The following is a 15,304-nucleotide window of genomic DNA, read 5'->3' on the forward strand; positions in this document are numbered from 1 at the left end:
AAAATGTTTAGATGTTTTAAATATTTTTTATTACTGTTTTAATTTGATGGCTGTTAATGATAAAACGTTTGCAAAAAACTGCGTAATTTATATTAATTTCGCATGGTGAATGTTAAAAAAGCCGATGTACGAAATACGTTAATCGTCCGATAATTGCAGGCTAAATTACAATCGTTCACAGCCTATTGCAGACAGTCGCTTTTAAACAAAATACCGGTAGATCGGATATTTTGAACCTCAATGTAGAGTTGGAGCGATACAGCGTGTCGGTTACACTACACTTCACAAGGCTACAACTGCATCTTCATCTGTAATACATTCACTTTTCGGCGGTTGTTCGTGCTGACACGCACGTTCAATCACTCTGCGAAACATTATTCAACTGGTCGATATTTTGTGTATTCTCTGTGGAGCTGGCCGGAATAAGTGTTATGAGTCTTTATAGGATATATGATTGTTTTTTTTCCCGAAAAATAGCATAGATATTTAAATCTATATCCGTTCGCCGAGTTTGTGCTTTAATCTATAATTAAAATGTGAAAAATCACGCTGGATATATAAAAATGGACCCAGTGAAAATAGCGGTTTTAATATTTTCCCTTTTGCTGGGAGCGGAGCACGGAGGATGTCGAGGTCTTCATCCCGACGGCGAACACTGGATGCGTATCCGAACTCGCCTCATGCATCCGACGAATTTCGTCGGCGTTCGAATAAACGCACATGGCGAGCGCGAAACGCGAATCGCCTGCAACAAGACGCTGTATTTGGAGACGTTTCTCCATAGCGGCTACTCGCCGGACTATGACATGACGTTACGTCAGGTGACCGACGGCCGGAAAATACTTCAGGCGGTGTTTCAGGGAGGCACGTTGAAAGAGTGCGACCTCTCGTCAGACTCAAATCAGATGTTGGATTTTATATCATCTTTTGTTACGGGGGATAGAGACATATATAAGGAAGACTTCGGCAACGTTTTTATATCTACGTCGCTCACAAACTATACAACCCACAATGTGTCGCTTGCGCATTTGACGTTCAAAGAAGCAACAGAGCTGAGAGAGCTCAAAGATTACGTCAATATGAAAACCTTACGGAAAGAATGTCGCATTTTTTTGGACCATGCCAGCGCGAACAGCGGAACAGGAAGCGAAATCCGGAAACATCACCGACATTTATGCAGATATTATCGATACACTCGATCCTGAAAAACTGAAGAGCTACAATGACATTTTTCCCGCGCCAAAGAAAATAGCACAATCAAAACACCAAGACCACAACATCTCGAAACGGTCATCAGTCGTGCCGATTATGAAGAATCACCGTTCGAAACGCGGCGCGTTCGATTTCAGCAGCGTTCTGATCTTTCCTGGCACGAAATGGTGCGGCAAGGGCGACCTGGCGCAGTGCTTTGATGATCTGGGGGACGATCATGAGCTGAACATGTGTTGTCGCGACCACGACTGCTGTCCCTTAGTCATCCCGCCGTTCACTTCACGTCACAACCTCTTCAACTACCGCTTGCATAGCCTGCTGCATTGCGAATGCGATCAGCGGTAAGTTTTTTTTTTGTGTGGAAATTTGAGTGCGGTCAGCGGTAAGTTTTTGAGTGAAATAGAGCATGCTAATAGTACATATGATGATAACTTTCTAGGAATGCAATCTGAGTGCGATCAGCGAAAAGTTACCATACGTAACATATTTATGAACCATGACCTATACATACATGTATACACGTACATAATATGAGGATCGCATATTTCAATTGTGATTGCGATTAGCGGTGAAAATTTCTTTACGGAAACACAAATTAAAAGACATATGCTATTTTTTCGCTCAGAAGTATGGTGGTTTTTAATACAATAAGTAAAAAACGAGCGCGATACGCGGACCTGGATCCCATCGCATGAAAAACATGGTAACATGGTCGTTAACATAAAAATAACATCTGCAAAAAGCAAACGCGATTAACCCCCACGCAGGATAACTTAATTTCTAGTACATTATTTTTTGAATGGGATTTTTCAAAAGTACTACTTTCACAGACAGGAGCCTGTAGATATAGAACACTATATCAGGTACATTGAATTTTATAAAAACAAAGCCATGCAATTATTGTTCCATTAAAATGCTCACTTAAACCTGGCATTTTACAGAATGCGATGATTCCGACTATATAATTTTGTATTATCATACAACGTTCATGCTATCAGGAAATAAACAATAGTTGTGATAATGCAACTCTACGCACTGTATATAAAGCTTAGGGTTTGAGATGTACTTGTATCCATGTGCTAAACGTGTCCACGGGGATCTATGGAACTAAGAGACACCGTAATGAAGAACTGAACACGTAGTCATAGTAAAAAATGTTTTTAATTTGTATTTGTGATATTTGAGAGAATTTTCTTAAATTGAATTTAATGTTCTCAATCTATTTCATAAAACACGTATACCAGCGACCAATAAATTAAATTTTGATCACGTTAAAAAATAGAAATATTGATTGAATAAATATGTCTTGTTCTGAGAAATTGGGCTTAATGCATGTGCGTAAAGTGTCGTCCCAGATTAGCCTGTGCAGTCCGCACAGGCTAATCAGGGACGACACTTTCTGTTGTTTTTGACATTTTTTGTTAAAACGAAGTCTCTTCTTAGCAAAAATCCAATTTAGGCGAAAAGTGTCGTCCTTGGTGCGCAGTGGCTAATCTGGGACGACACTTTACGCTTTTATGGTATTTTCAGTTTCAAGGAGGTCCCTCCTTACCTAAAATCAAGTTTAGGCGGAAAGTGTCGTCCCTGATATGGGACGACACTTTACGCACATGCATTAAGCCCAGTTTTCACAGAACGCGAATCATATGTTTAACATTATTAATTCGTAAAGCAAATACATATTATTTCGCAAAAACTCTTCCGCAGTTTTTTTTTGGTCTCATGTATGTTTCATACATCAACTTCATTCATAAAAGTATGTTATGTTTTGTGTACATTTGCAGACTATGGCAAACAAGTTAAATCATATATCATCGTAAACAAAAATCAAATACAAATAATGGAAATAATAAATGACAACAATCCAGAATGAGAATTGTTTACATCGATAAATGGAATTTGAAAGAAGGAATTTATAATAGCACATTCCGTTCGCTAGCCTGTTGTCGCTAAGACTAGCTGGGTCAGATTGTATTTCTGTTGAGCTACATTTCTCGTGACAGCTGTCGTCTGCAGCACGCCCGAAGCAATGCGCAGGCGAGACAGCAACAACAGCATCAGACGGCATTTGTTAATTATTTTTTTGAACAGAACATATAATTTATTCACTTAAGCATATAACAGCTCATCGTGATCAATACAAGACATTCATACATGCGTGAAAAAATACAGTAAATAAAGATAATAATAAATTACTCGTGAGAGTGTTGTGTGTTATGTGCACACTGAATTGAGTATTCATACTCAACTATATATAAGAAAAAAACAAAACCGAGGAAATAGCAAAAAAATCACATTGCATAATCATTACATAATACACTGAAAATGTCAACAAAAATTTGCGTCAACAGATAAAAACACAGTATATTCATTTCATAGCAAACGGTAAATAAATAACCATTATAAACGTTGAGTTAAACAAAAATAAAATCATTTCTTTTCATGTTATACAGTAAATTGCATAATTCCGAAGGGTACTTTTATTATTATTATTTAAGAGTTTCAAAAATTTATGCATACTTGGTCTTATTGAATAGTATGTTGATATGTATTTAGATCTTTCTTCTAAATAAAATGGACATTTAAGTAAAAAGTGATATTCGTCTTCTAAATCGTTAAGATTACATAAAGTACAAATTCTTTCATTTCTGATAATGTTATAATGTCTACCAGTTTCAATTAACAGGTTATGTGACGATAGACGAATTTTAGCAATCATGTTTCTATGTTTTGTATTGTCAATGACATCTAAATATACAGATCTTTCAAATACAGGTTTAAGTTCCTTATAAAAAAAGTAATGAAGTGGATGAATCAACATGAACTCTCCACTCAGATACACACTGATCTCTGAGTCTAGTCTTTAACAAAGGAATAAAACTTTAAATTATAACTGACTCAGGAAACAACTATACATCTGAAAATCCTGTTTGGTTTAAAATTTTGCGAACTTTAAAGGACCAATTAACAGTGTTAATTTGTGTTTCAATTTCTAATCTTTGCATATTAATGACCTTTGTAAGGATACAATTTCCTTCTTTTTTTTTTGATGAAGTTTAAAAAAATATTTAACAATTCGTAGGTATCTACCAATATATAAAGGAAATCGACCAAGTTCGGCATGGAGTGACATTAAATTTATTGATAGTTTTACATTTAGCAGTCTTTTACAGAACTTTATGTGAATACGTTCAATATTAGTTGCCGCAATAAATCCCCATACTTCGCAATTATGATTAGCGAGACGTCCGATTGTACTGTCAGTTTATGTGTTTTGGAATCACGGTGCAACGCAAAAGTTTCAATAAAATATCCTTTGTAAATTGTTATATAGATTGCAACGTACTAATTCAAGTATGAATTGAAAGCTTATAGTGCTGCGTTTATAGTACATCAGTCTAATATGTTATAAGCATACAATATGTTATGGAATTATATTTCTTTCTTTCGTCGAAACAACGAAGCAAAATACACCAGCGTTCAACAACCTCACAGACACCAGACTGTCTACATTTACTCGAATATTAAAGACCAGTTTCATGTAAGTTTTATGAATTCGGATAGATTTAATTAGGTGAGTGTCTGTTTTGCTTTGCCAGTTCAAAGAAGTATGGGCCACTCATATTTTGTCCGCATTTTCACCGCTTTTCACCGTTTTTTTCGCCGCATGATAAGGTTTAATAGCCGGATCTGCCCTGTGAACAAAAGCACTACTTTTGCGGCATCTTCAAATGCGGATTGCCCTAATAAATTCGCGTGCCGTTCTAAATGGAATCATCATTAACATGTGGTTTCCGTGTGGCTGTCCATTCACAAACTTGTGTTTCATTTGATGATTTAATATCTCACAATAGCAAAAACCGCAGCATTGATACATTTTCAAAGACGTCGCATGCGTTGTGCATTACAAATTACCTACCAGGATCTTGACCTTGTCTGACACCAAATACCGGAGTGCATCGTGTAACAGGCTATGGCGACCGGATAATACACTAGTTGTTAACGCATGATCACGCGGTGCTTCCATTAATTATTGCTTTGAAATATAAATATGTTTTAAAACTTATTCGCTGCAAATTTCGTGCAATCTTTTATTCGGAACCAACAACAAGGAAAGATTAAAATAATATTTTTGCAACCTTCGCAGCATCGTGGGTATGCACTCTTTCAAGGTTAGTCTTAAAGAGACCGTTTAACGTCTTGGGAAATTGACAAAATTAAAAAAAGTTGTTTCAGATTCGCAAATTGTCATTCAATTTATGATATTTATGAGGAAATAGTAAAACTGACCATTTACCATGCGCTTATGTATCCATTATATGCATCTTTTGACGATTTGAAAACCTGAAAATTAAAAAACCGTTGTGCGACGCGAAACGATTGAATAATTAGGAAAGTTCTTTTGTTGTCCTTATAATTTGAGATACAACGAGGATTGTTTATATAGGTAAAAATACACCCGCTCTAAGCATGAGCATGGATGTTTGAGTGGTTTAGGCGGGAGACTTTTTACTCCAGGACTTTAAGGGTCAGTGGTTCGAGCCCTGTTGAGGGTTACATTTTTCCTTTTTTTAAATTGTATTCTTGTTGTTTTTTACTGGAGATGTTTAGGTCAAATTTTTAAATTTATCAATATAAAGCATTTAATGACAAGCTTCAATACATGCCAAAACCTGGTAAACGGCCCCTTTAACATTGAGACATCGTGTTTTGAATCTTTTAGGGCTTTCGGATCTTCTTAATGGGCGCCAATTCATTGATTATCAGAAAACATAAAAAAAATTACCACGATTCAATTATGTCTTTATTTCAATGTAAAAATCACTGGTGATGATGATGATGATGATTATTATTATTATAATGATGATTATAATGATGATGATGATGATGATGATGATGATGATGATGATGATGATGATGATGATGATGGTGATGATGATAATGATGATAATGATAATGATGATGATGATGATGATGATGATGATGATGATGATGATGATGATGATGATGATGGAGGTGAGGATAATGATAATGATGATGATGATGATGGTGGCGGTGATGGTGGTGATGATGATGCTGATGATGATGATGATGATGATGATGATGATGATGATGATGATGATGATGATGATGATGATGATGATATGATGATGATTATGATGATGATGATGATGATGATGATGATGATGATGATGATGATGATGATGATGATGATGATGATGATGATGGTGGTGATGATGATGATGATGGTGATGATGACGATGATGATGTTGGTTAAAGAAGGCTTTTATTCATATAACAATAAAATACACTTTTTAACAGTATTTTAATGTTAGTTTCTAGAATCCCTTGCATCATTATGTTTACATTCAGTTTACATCAATAGCTCTCTAGACATTTGATTACTTGCATTTTCGAGATTACTTCAACCACTCAAAACTATAGCTTTACAAATACGCATTTGGTGTTACTTAGAGCACACTTAATTTCACTAAAAGAATGAGTGCACTTAACACAGAGCTGTTTGATTTAGGAATAAGCCACTTGTAATACTTTGATCCCACAAACGTGTCGATAAAAACGTGGAAGTGTGCAATAATATTATTTTCTGCGCTCGGAATGTGAGAGGTCTTCTTGTTTTTCCAATTTCAAATATTCGGCTTGACGATATCGTACGCACGTAATATCTTTGCGTTTTGCTGATTTAGGCTTTAGTTTACGCACGATGGTGTATGATTTCCATTTGAATTTTATGACTTTTTCATGAGGATTTTAAGCAATATCCAAATGTTAACATGAGGTTATACATAAAAAGGGTACGGTTTAAATGATGCTTTTATTTTAAAAGCATACAACTAAATATAACTGAACCTTTTAAATAAAGATACTAGTAACTCAGTACATGAGTTGATATTGTTTTCCCTCAATGTATTTTGAACATGAAATACCATGTATACTAATCATTTATGAGCTAATTTCCGGCCTTTAGTGGGCTTTTAATGTATTTCTAATTTCCAAACAAAAATGTTTGACAGTGATTTGTCTTAAGGCACACAATAAACTAAATTGATTAAGTTTTTAATTGCTGTTTACCCAATAAACTTGACCTAATAATACTGTAAGTGTTAAAAAATCTCATTAATTAATCACATTTTAACAAATATTAATATGTGTTTTGGTACAATTATTCCGTTTACCGAGATAAGCAAGCCTTTTAAACAAAAAACAATTTGAAGCGTTCGGAATGTGAAGTGAATGTTAGTTGAAACTTGTCCACGTATCAAGGCCAATGAAAATGATACCGTTGAAAAAGCCGTGTCATTCTGTTTGAGTGCTCATTTATTGGTCTTTCTTAAGTGCCGGGATTTGGCGAACTTATAACTTACTTTTTTGTGTTATAGATAACACATTCTTTTTGTTCTTAGGTAAAATTAATATAGCACCAGTTAATATATATAAATACTGTACAGATCCAACATGAGCCAGTATTCATTTGCAACTCGCCTTTCCCATAAGTTTGTAATTTCTAATGTACCTGAATGTATAGGCATACTCTTTATAGGTTTCATCTACCAGAGTATTTTGTATCGTTTGCATCCAGTAATTTTAAAGTTTGACAATGATCATGCAGTCTTTATGAATGAAATTTCCAGTTGTAAATCCACACCTCCGCATTGGACCAATGAAATCACTCGTTTGTTTAAAATGTCAGTTAGTTGAAATGTATGTAAACAGAGGTTTTAAACGGCGCTGGACAGTTAGTCTTGATGCATAATGTAACGACAAGAACGGTAATAATTTTTTTTTCATACGTTTTATTGAATTATGGTTTCGAGGTACATGAACTTTGTAGGGAAGATGTCCTTTACTCCGTGAAGATTTCAGTCTTTAAGACTGCATGATCATTGTCAACTGGGTCATGCGAGTTGTGTATCGTGTTATTTCTTAAAAGTTGACCCAGCATTTGTGAAAATATTGCAAGACATATACATTTCCAGAAAGGAAATTCATTTTTGCGTTGAATAAGACCAAGATCGTGAAAATCGCTGCATAATTGATGAAGATATGGCTGTTCAAAGCGATGCACCCCGTTTTGGGGTGATTTTGAGTTGCATTCCTTGTTATATATATATTTGATAGTGATTTTTTTTTCATAAACTTTAATTTTTCGTTATAATATGATTATTTATCATTCAAAATGATGTTTCACTAATTAATATCATAGCCACACGCTAACCACCTGTGATCTGGATTGCGTGTGTCATGCAAAGTTCCATGTGAAACGGTACATAAAACCCTTTAATGTATGGAATGAATGGAGTTGTACAAGTGCGCGTTAAATAAGATTCATTGTGTTTATGTTTCTTTACGTAAACTAGCTTGATGTTTGGCATCGTATTTGTGAATGAATGAATCATACTGTGTGGGTTGATGACGCGTTCGATTCTTGCGTCTTTGAATAAAGCCCATTGACATATTGATACCATTCAATGTCGCAAAAACTTTGATGGCGAAGACGCTTCTCAGTAATTACCTACCCATACGGTTTAAGTGTACGTTTGATATCGTTATGCTCAGAACTAGTCAAATGGCTGCGATACGGTTAGCATAGAATGCATTTCAGCGTTTAACAGATATGGGCAGTGAGTATCAATAAAGAAACATCATATATTTGCACATGAAGAACTTGAGTTATAAACGGAAATGCGTGCTGTTAAAACTGCGCGGATGTTCTTTTTATGTGTTAATTTAATGTATAAGGTATCGCCGTTTATTGGATTCCACACCTCTTAAGCGTTTTAATTTACTTTTAACTTTGACATGGTTTCACATTACCGAGGTTTCACTCTGAAAAATACAATAAAGCTGTAAACGCAATGCTCTAAAATACCAGGCGAGAAAGTTTGGTATAAGTCGCAAGTAAAACATGCAAAATCGCAAGAATCTCAACATTTGCTTGAAAATTGACTTATACCACGGTATAACTTTTAGAGCAAAGGTGCGACATAACATTAGCAATATTGCGTTCAACATAAAATGGATGAAGTATTCCGTTATAAGATACGGCACTTGACCCTGATAACGCGTTTATAAAACTAACAAACTAACACGTGGTATGTTAATGACGTGCATTTTATTTACATAAAGATGGAATCCTCTCCAGTATGTTGAATGTTGATTTGTGATTTTCACATGAAGTAGGATTTAAACTATTTTATTCAGTTTAGATGCGTTTAAATTCGCCAAGCACGAAGACTTTATTACAGTTCTCACTGTAAGAAAAAGACAAATATGTGCATTGTTTTTGTTCGTGCACTCGTTGATTTTTATTTCGTCCTTTTCATGCACTCTCGTGCCTGCACGAAAACGATAAAAATACATATTTTGTATTTCATGGAATATTTATTTATTAAAAGTTGATTGTTGATCAAAGGAACCCGATGATCGATCGTGAATGTTTATTGAGTCTATTGAAAATTTAATTTCTCAACATTTTAATGCGGAAAAAGGGCATTACATTTCAATTCCGTTGTATTTGTTCACTTGTCTTTACAACCCATTCGAAACAACCAAAGAGCGTTTTCGAAAAATTAATGGGCAGAATAAAATACAAATTAAAACACCCAAATTCCGTCCTATTTCACTCCATTTCATAAAACAGATAACAAAAAATATCAGATATAAATAAATTATCTCAATAACTGTTTAACTCTCGTAATAAAACCAGCGACCGAGTGTTTTGATTTGTCAACCGTAAAAACCAACTCCCGCACATTTTGTTGTGTACCAATATTCTCTTCACTACACAGGGCTATGCAAGGGTGCTCTTGGTTGGGCTTTATTTACTGTGATAGTTAATAATCCTGTGTAAAAAAGTCTTCATTATCTATCACTAGTGCTATTGTTATCTATGAAATGGAGTAATGCAAATATTCGAAAGAAATTTAATTAACCCATTTATTCCTAGCGTACAGACAAAATGCATTGGCAAACAGCGTAGGCCCAGAACACACGCCGCATGATGCGGCGTCTCATCAGGGTCTTCGCTGTTTGCTTAAAGGAATTTCTGTACGAAATATTCTAAATACTGATTTTTTATGTTATAAAATAAATAACATAGAAAATTACATAGAGATGGAAAAGATTTCTGCATGTAAATGATATATATTTTAATTTAAGTAAGGAATCGTAAATAATATTAATGAATTAATGGAAATAAAGTTAGCGTAACTAACAACCCTAAATTTGTAGGCATTTTGTGAGATCAAATGACATTTGTGTTTTTTCCTTATCTTGAAAGATAACATTACTCGCCGTCTAGATGTTTTCATTCATGACAAATCAGAAAAATGCATTAAAAACTACTAACACAAATACAAACATATACAAAAAATGTATACATTTACATATACTAACAATACATTTTGGTTACGTGATTTAACAAAAAAATACATCATTCGGCTTGCATACCCACAAAATAACTGTTGTTTGTTCTTCTCGTTCGAGATTTTTTGCTAGTTACCGCCTGTTGATAAGTGATTTGTTACTAAGCAACGACATTACAGGGAATAAATGACTACTGGATGGTGTGGCCCAACGGATAATAGACATGCAATATCGCTGGCTAAGAATCATCTTTTGTTCTTAGTTTCCCATCTGCGACATATGGTGGGAATTATTAACGCCACCTTTCAAGGTGAATGCTTTGAAGAAAAATCTTATTATGGTTTATTAATGAAAAATCGTCTGGGGCGATTGTTTCCTATACCCTTGAACACTTTATCTATCGATTGGCACCTTGGTTTATTACATATATTCTTGGTTGTATTAGGTTCGATGACATTACAGCATCATATTAACTTTCAAATATAAGTTTCTGTTGAACACGTTTGCAATGCTTTCTTCGTTATTTGGGCCATTGTTTTTTATAATATGAGTCGCGTTCTGAGAAAACTGGGCTTAATGCATGTGTATATAGTGTCGTCCCAGATTTGCCTGTGTAGTCCGCACTAGCTAATCAGGGAGGTCACTTGCCGCCTAAACTTGATTTTCGGTGAGAAGAGACTTCATTTAAACGAAAAAAAAAAACAACATAAAAGCGGAAACTGTCTTCCCTGGTTAGCCTGTGTGGACTGCACAGGCTTATCTGTGGCGACACTTTACGCACATGCATTAAACCCCGTTTTCTCAGAACGCGTCTAATATATACAATGTTTTATCCAACATGCGATGGTTTTCATACGCTTGCATAAATACAACATGAGTTGGTCATCATCAAAACTCATCTCAGCTATAGAGTTTGGAAGAGATATAGACATGGTCTAAAATCATTCATGTTTATCCAAATAGTCATAATTCATTTGAAAATGCACCTATGTGCTATTGTTAACCACTTAACAATATAGCAGTACATTGTCATTATAAATAGTGATTCCCATAGTGCCGAATGGTCAGTTACAAAGTGCAAATATCTAAAAAAAAATAAAACAAGCCGCTGTACGCTACTCGTTTCAGGTTTCGTGGATGCCTGCGTCAGTCCGTGTCCTCGATGGCAAATATGATCGGCAAGATCTACTTCAACATTCTGGTTAGCAAGTGTTTTACGTTCTTCGAGGAGGAGGTGTGCGTTGGGCGGTCCTGCTGTGGCCGATGTCTACGGTACGAGTCACAGCAGACCGCCCTGCTTGAGAGCCAGGTGGCCTTTAACGAAGAGCATTCCTTAGAAAACGTCGCCATGGACAATGAAAGAAGGTGGAAATAGAGCGAATGTCGGTACATGTATTATATTTGAAAGAAAGTTTAGATAATGTTATTCGAGACATGGCGATGTTGCAACTGAAATGGCTGACTGTTTTCAAGTACGAGTAAAGGAAGGAATATATGGGAGATTCAAGTGCAGGTTGTTCGAATATCGGGGGATTGCAATGACATATTGTTTGACATATTAAATAATGGAAATAGTTCAGGAATACACACACCATTTCGATTCTAGTAGCAATGGAAATATAGAAAGATGACATAATGCATTGATTCTGAAAAGAAAACGACGTATGTCTTGCTTCGAGTTTCTAGCTTAAAAAGGGATTTTACATCCATGGAATACATTTGGAATGTGTTGTTATGTCGCGCAATGATTGTATTGCAGACGCTGTGTATGAAGTTCTACTTAAGTCGCGCACTGATTTTATTGCAGACGCTGTGTATGAAATTCTACTCTAACTGTTCAATAACTGAGTCAGACAGTGTGGTGATTAGTAAGTTGTTCAAGTATTTATTTTATACGATGGAATGTTATTGCAGAATGTATGTCATTGGAGTGCTACTTGTAACACACATGTTGGTACTAAGAAGCAATAGATAGGAACAAATGATGCCAAATAAATATAAATAGACATTTACCCAGAAACAAAATGACTTAATTGCTACTATATGTAATGGGTATAGGTAATTGACAATATGCCTAATTGTGTAGTACAACGGTTAATCGATTTACGCCCTTGTGAAGAAATATTGATAAGATTGGACGCCGCAATAAAGTCACAACAATCGGTGATTGTATGATAAAGTTACTGATGTCTACATAAGCCTTGCAACGTGGCCTTAAAACAATACTTATACTATATGCAATAACAAATTTGATATCTCAAACGCAAAAATGCATACCCCAGAAACACACCAACCTACTAGCTGTATAAAGCACAATTAACTCTTTGTTTCTAGATGAGTTTGTGTATATAGGGTTATCATATAGCAAATATAAGTTTTTTTGTCTAAAATGTGTTTGTTACGAACTCAATACGAAGTCTTTGACTTTTTGGATTATGTTTAATGTGTAATATATAAATATCAAAGGATGTAAATGGTGCACATGCATGGTAGTGTAAATATAAACAATTTTCAGATTTCTACTTTTTCCCTTTATTAACCCATTTATGCCTAGCGTCTAGAAAAAAGTCCTTTGCAAACAGAGTAGACCCAGATGAGGCGCCGCATGATGCGGCGTCTCATCAGGGTCTGCGCTGTTTGCTTAAATGAATTTCTGTAAGAAATATCTAAATATAGAAATAAATATACTATACATCCCTAATTTTGGAAATAAATTGATCCAATTAAGAAGGATGGGATAGCCCACTAGGCATAAAAGGGTTAATGTGTTTCATGCGCCTGGTTCTACCAAATTCTACAAAATACATAATGTATACATTGTTTACTCGAAGAAAATAAGCACGTTTTGGTACATGCTTAGGCACGAAGTTATTGAAGCCGGCAATTAAACACTCACACGCAAACATTACTGAAATGAAATGTTTGATTTGCAGGGAAACTGTAGTAAAATATAGATATTCATGTTTTGCATTTGTTTTTTTCTAAGAATGTGTAGTTAAAATCTTTGTGTTTTATTTATTAATTTTAATGATTTGTTATGTATTGAACGGGTACTAATTATGTTTATATGTAATATCATTTTAGTGAATAAAATTTGTGTACATGTATGAGAAAAAATAGCATTGCAACGTTTCATGGGTAAATGTTATTCTTCTTTTCGAGCAACTAAATTATAGGCGAATAAGGCATACCAAGTTAACTTGTATTTTGTCTATTTTAAATGCGACAGTTTACCAGAATAATAAATAAACATCCATTTATTTAATGGTTTTTAGACTATCACAACGATCAACATCAATAACAAAAGATTTTACGAAACAAAAGGTTCAGTCGCAGGAAAATTACTTTGCTTGCATCACCTTTCATAAAAATTAAATTAATAGCGAAAACACACTGTCCATATTATATTGCTAAAAAATAATAAATGTGTCTAATAAAACATCTCATCAAACCATATAAGCAATAATTCTGAAATGATGTTATGGATTTCATGTAATTATGTCTGGGTACAACTCATAAATTACGTGCGCCTTTCAGAATAGCCGTGTGAGTTTAAATCTTTACTACAATGGCGGTACCAGTGAATGTGATGAAATTAACAAATTTATGCCTAGCGTCTAGAAAAAAAGGCTTTGGTAAACAGCGTAGACCCAGATGAGACGCCGCATTATGCGGTGTCTCATCTGGGTCTGCGCTGTTTGCTTAAGGGAATTTCTGTAAGAAATATTCTAAATATAGAAATAAATATACTAGACATCCCTAATTTTGGAAAGATATTGATCCAATTTAGAAGGATGGGAGAGTCCACTAGGCATAAAAGGGTTAATCGCACATTACAAACGAGAATGGGAGTAAAATGTACACTGATGAGCTGTATGCCTTATTTGCAAGATGCAGGTTTTATTTCGGACAAGATAATACTCGTTACATTCGCAAAATATTTTGCTCTTTTTTCAATCGTCCAATTATCATTGCATTTAGTGAGTACACTTTAACCAATGATACCACTGGGGGCTGACGAGGTCAAAGCGTAGTCCGTTTCGCTACGACGTCGGGTATATGTTTTACTACGACAACATTGTTTAAAAACATATGACATCGAGAACGGATTAGTCGAAAATTGTGTTTTAAACATGTAAAATCATGCTTTTCTAATAACAAAACTCTGAATTTAAGCATAATGACATTTCATAGGTTTGTTACATCAAATTATAATCCAAGATGTGTCTGGTTTATGCGGTTAAACATGAAATATACCGCTGATTTTCAAAGCGAAGTCAAGTTTCACTTTTAAAAATGCAATTAAGGTTTACAACTGTGTTTAATTAACACAATTTTACAATTTCCATATTGATCTATGTATCGTTAAGCCACTGGTGTGTTTAGAAATGTGTAGGGTGACTCAGTTATCAGAAATAAAGGCTAAATATTATTATTAGGCATGATCATGTCTCTGACAGTATACGTATAAGCCTTGCTACGACAACGCTTTAGCGTGTATGCGTTTCTCACAGAAGACGTATTGGTTATCTCTCGAAGGCAAAATAATGAAAAAAAAAAGTTAATACAGAGTCATGGAGTGGCTGGATGTTTCCTTTGAGGAAGAGGTAGTAACAACGGCACAACATGATTCGAAGCGCACAGTCGACATTGTATTGCACATTATTATGATATAATTAAATTCACGACTAGGCCAAAATGAAAC

The 15,304-nt window shown here is 34.9% G+C and overlaps 1 protein-coding gene across 1 annotated transcript; it reads left to right on the forward strand.

Moving 5' to 3' along the window:
- The first annotated feature begins 341 nt into the window (after window positions 1–341).
- LOC127848123 (acidic phospholipase A2 PA4-like) lies at window positions 342–13,680 on the forward strand. Its single transcript, XM_052380418.1, has 2 exons — window positions 342–1,553; window positions 11,728–13,680. Exons 1-2 carry the CDS (start codon window positions 1,120–1,122, stop codon window positions 11,972–11,974), a joined length of 681 nt encoding a protein of 226 aa, XP_052236378.1. The 5' UTR covers window positions 342–1,119; the 3' UTR covers window positions 11,975–13,680.
- The last annotated feature ends 1,624 nt before the right edge of the window (window positions 13,681–15,304 follow it).

Source organism: Dreissena polymorpha, chromosome 10, assembly GCF_020536995.1.
Source record: "Dreissena polymorpha isolate Duluth1 chromosome 10, UMN_Dpol_1.0, whole genome shotgun sequence".
NCBI classification, from domain to species: Eukaryota; Metazoa; Mollusca; class Bivalvia; order Myida; family Dreissenidae; genus Dreissena; species Dreissena polymorpha.

Bases quoted from the DNA above. Each gene is read 5' to 3' on its own strand.
- LOC127848123 (XM_052380418.1), top strand. From the start codon at position 1,120: ATGCCAGCGCGAACAGCGGAACAGGAAGCGAAATCCGGAAACATCACC. The intron at 1,554-11,727 runs GTAAGTTTTTTT...TACTCGTTTCAG, and splicing joins CATTGCGAATGCGATCAGCG to GTTTCGTGGATGCCTGCGTC.